This window comes from Carassius carassius, chromosome 4 (genome assembly GCF_963082965.1).
Source record: "Carassius carassius chromosome 4, fCarCar2.1, whole genome shotgun sequence".
NCBI lineage: Eukaryota > Metazoa > Chordata > Actinopteri > Cypriniformes > Cyprinidae > Carassius > Carassius carassius.
The window spans coordinates 20105304-20108455 of record NC_081758.1 but is presented as its reverse complement, the minus strand read 5'-3'; the positions used below and the strand labels follow the sequence as shown (position 1 = coordinate 20108455).

General features: G+C 42.9%; 1 protein-coding gene across 1 annotated transcript; it reads left to right on the top strand.

Moving 5' to 3' along the window:
* The first annotated feature begins 203 nt into the window (after nucleotides 1-203).
* LOC132139352 (doublesex- and mab-3-related transcription factor 2-like) lies at nucleotides 204-2817 on the top strand. Its single transcript, XM_059547749.1, has 4 exons — nucleotides 204-270; nucleotides 541-903; nucleotides 1137-1239; nucleotides 1702-2817. The coding sequence occupies exons 2-4, from the start codon at nucleotides 565-567 to the stop codon at nucleotides 2781-2783; spliced, it is 1524 nt and encodes a 507-aa protein (XP_059403732.1). The 5' UTR covers nucleotides 204-270; nucleotides 541-564; the 3' UTR covers nucleotides 2784-2817.
* Nucleotides 2818-3152: the final 335 nt, after the last annotated feature.

Sequence of the window (3152 nt, the reverse complement as noted above, 5' to 3'; positions counted from 1 at the left end):
GGGAGATGCTGTCACAAGCCGTCTCCTGATTGGGTCGTTGTGAGCGGAGCTTCCCCATTGGCTGTGACAGGTTTGCTGTGCGGATCTTAGAGTTGAAAGGCTGAGAAAGGCTCTCATCACATCTCAGTGACAGATCAGGTAGAGTGAATGTCGCTCACTGATGTAAATGTGCATGTAGCCAGCGCTTCTTTTCGCTTCTACAGCTCTGGGTTCTAGTCTTATAGAGACTGTTGGATATCCAATCATCCTTTATTGGTCTTCCTTGGCAAGGTAAGTGTCTCTAAATCTAAATACACCTTAAAATATCAAAACAAAAGTTAAACTGCAACTTATTATTTTTTTTAAGTCAAATCTAAATTAGCCTACAACCTGCAGTAGCCTACTAAATCTCTCAATTAGAAGGTGCAAATTTAATTGAACTCTTTGAAAACACAAGTAGAAATCACAGTAGCCTATTCATTTATATGTTAATCTATGAAAATATTTATTATAGACTTATTAAAATAATTATCTAATTAGAACTCTTTTTTTTCTGGACAGCATCTATTTACCCGCGTCCTGAAAATGACGGATCTTTCTGGCACGGAGTTTGAGATCGACGTGGAGGGCCTGGAAACGGAGAGCGATGATCAGGCGGTGTTCTCCGGCACCGGGGAGGACGACGCGGGGACCAAAGACGACGACAAAACCAGCCGCTTAAACCTCGGCTCTGGAGACCAGCGCAAACTGAGCCGCACTCCGAAATGCGCACGCTGCAGGAACCACGGCGTGGTGTCTTGTCTGAAGGGGCACAAGAGGTTCTGCCGGTGGAGAGACTGCCAGTGCGCGAACTGTCTGCTGGTGGTGGAGAGACAGCGCGTGATGGCTGCTCAAGTCGCACTGCGGAGACAGCAAGCGACTGAGGTGAATGCACGCAGAATAATGCAGTTCTGAACAGGCCATTTGGACCATTTACTGTTATTAGTATCAAACTGAGGAAACAAAATGCAAGGGTAAATGCTGGAGAAAGTGGAAAAAATGTAATCAGTCATATCAAGACATTGCTCAAGAAAAAAGAAAAAAAAACACATAAACTGATACAAGATAACCACTTTTTTGAGTAAGATGTCTTACAACTATGTATCATTTAATTTCAGGACAAAAAGGGAATATCCGGGAAGCAAATACCGGTGGAAAGAAGAACTATATATCAGCGGCACATTCGTCCATCAACCATGCTGGCAAAAAGTATTTTAGAAGGTGGGTAAAAAATAAATAAATAAAATGCATGCACAAACTGAAAAATCTTTCCTGCTTTATGTTAAAAGCTGATGGTTGTTCAGTCTGAACTTTCACCCTTTTTTCCTTCTTTTTAAAACTAATTTTACTCCTCTTTTTTCCTCTTCTCTCAGCCTTTCTTGGACTTCTGTCCATTTCAAATTAATTCACTTGGTCCCTCTCTGGATATCTCTGGATAAGCTTCTCTCAAGTACAGCACATGTTTAACTTAAAAATATATATATATATATATATATATATATATATATATATATATATATATATATATATATATATTGTGCATGATGTTATTGATGCTCAATTTTAACCAACCCATGAAAAAAAAAAAATGTCGAAATTAAGAAATTTTTAACCCAAAAAGTGGCATAAATCTTGTCTGTTGTTATATGTTAATGAAACCAAATTCATCTTCTTCACTGACAGGATATCGTCCAGTTCAGAACGACCCATTTCTGGGAGCCAGTCCTGCTCTGCCCCCTCCTCTAAGTGACCGCATGAGGAAGAGACGAGCCTTTGCCGACAAGGAGCTGGAGACCATCATGCTGGAGCGAGAATATAAAGAACGGGAGCTTCTCGAGTCCAGCCAGTCCAGCTCTGCCTCGCTCTTCCTCCCTGGTAATATGGTCCATGCTGCTGAGTATAACTCCTACAAGACGGCCTTCTCATCCTCCTCGGCCTCTTCCACGGGCGAACCTTCTTCCAAAGATCTCTGTGGATTTCTGCCCGGCTGTCTGGATCTCTCCCTGCAGTATGCTGCCACAGGTGGGACGACAGCTAACATGGAGCTCATCTCCTCCAATGTAAGCGTAGCGGCCACCTACCGCCAGTACCCGCTCTCACAGCGCTTCGTAATGTGGCCGCGGGGCAGCAGCGGTATTAGCGATGCCCTGTTATACCAGCAGTGTCTCTTGAACGCCACCGCAGTCCAGAACTTGAAACCTGGAGCTGTTTGGGATCCAAAGATGATGACGTCCACAGAGAGCCACCCGCCCGAGCAGGAACCTGCTGCATCCAGGCTCGAGGGCTCTCGAGTGACTCCAGAGCCGTGTGATCTCCAGCCGGGGCCCAAAGAGGCTCAGACAGGACTTGGTCAGAGCGGAAGTGCCCGTTCAGCCTTCTCGCCTCCTAAGAGGGTGTATGGACAAGCATTTCCTCCACCTGCAGGAAGCCATGAGCATGTGATTAACAACATGAGCAAAGACACTGCCAAGCACACACTTTCTATGAAGCTCAACTCCTTCCATTCTCTCATACAGCAGACACTCAATGACAAGAATACAGAGATGAATGGGCCATATTGTAAGGAACTGCTGGAGGAAGCGGCGAAAAAGTTCAGGGAGGGTACAGCCAAAGACACAGTGGGACTTAAATGCTCCGAAAGAGCAGGAAAGGACCTTGTAGCGAAGCCGTGGAGCACCAAGGTCTCCGCAGGAGAGTCTCTGTCTTTCTCAGTGGAGGCAATTTTAAAAAGACCTGCGCTTTCTTTAAACCGGACATCCCAGTAAGGCTTCCTGTAAAAAAAAAAAAATACTAAAAGTACTTGCTAATTTTTTACTGACTGTATATTTATTCACTCACACATACATATATTTGGAAATTTACCTGCGAAAAGACAGAAAAAGATCCTAGCCTTATGCAGCATCTAAAACAATCTGCGCTGCTTTTTTGACACGTCTGTATATATAAAAATGTACATACCATTTCAGACATGCATGTTGTACATTATAATACATCCTAATGTGTGTTAAAGTATTTAAATGTTAATTTTGCAAAGTGTCAAAATAAAATAAAAGATTTTAAGATGTCCCATGTTCATATATTATTTTGTAATTGTGATATTTTCACAAAGCAATTGTGTTTATATTAAACTCTCT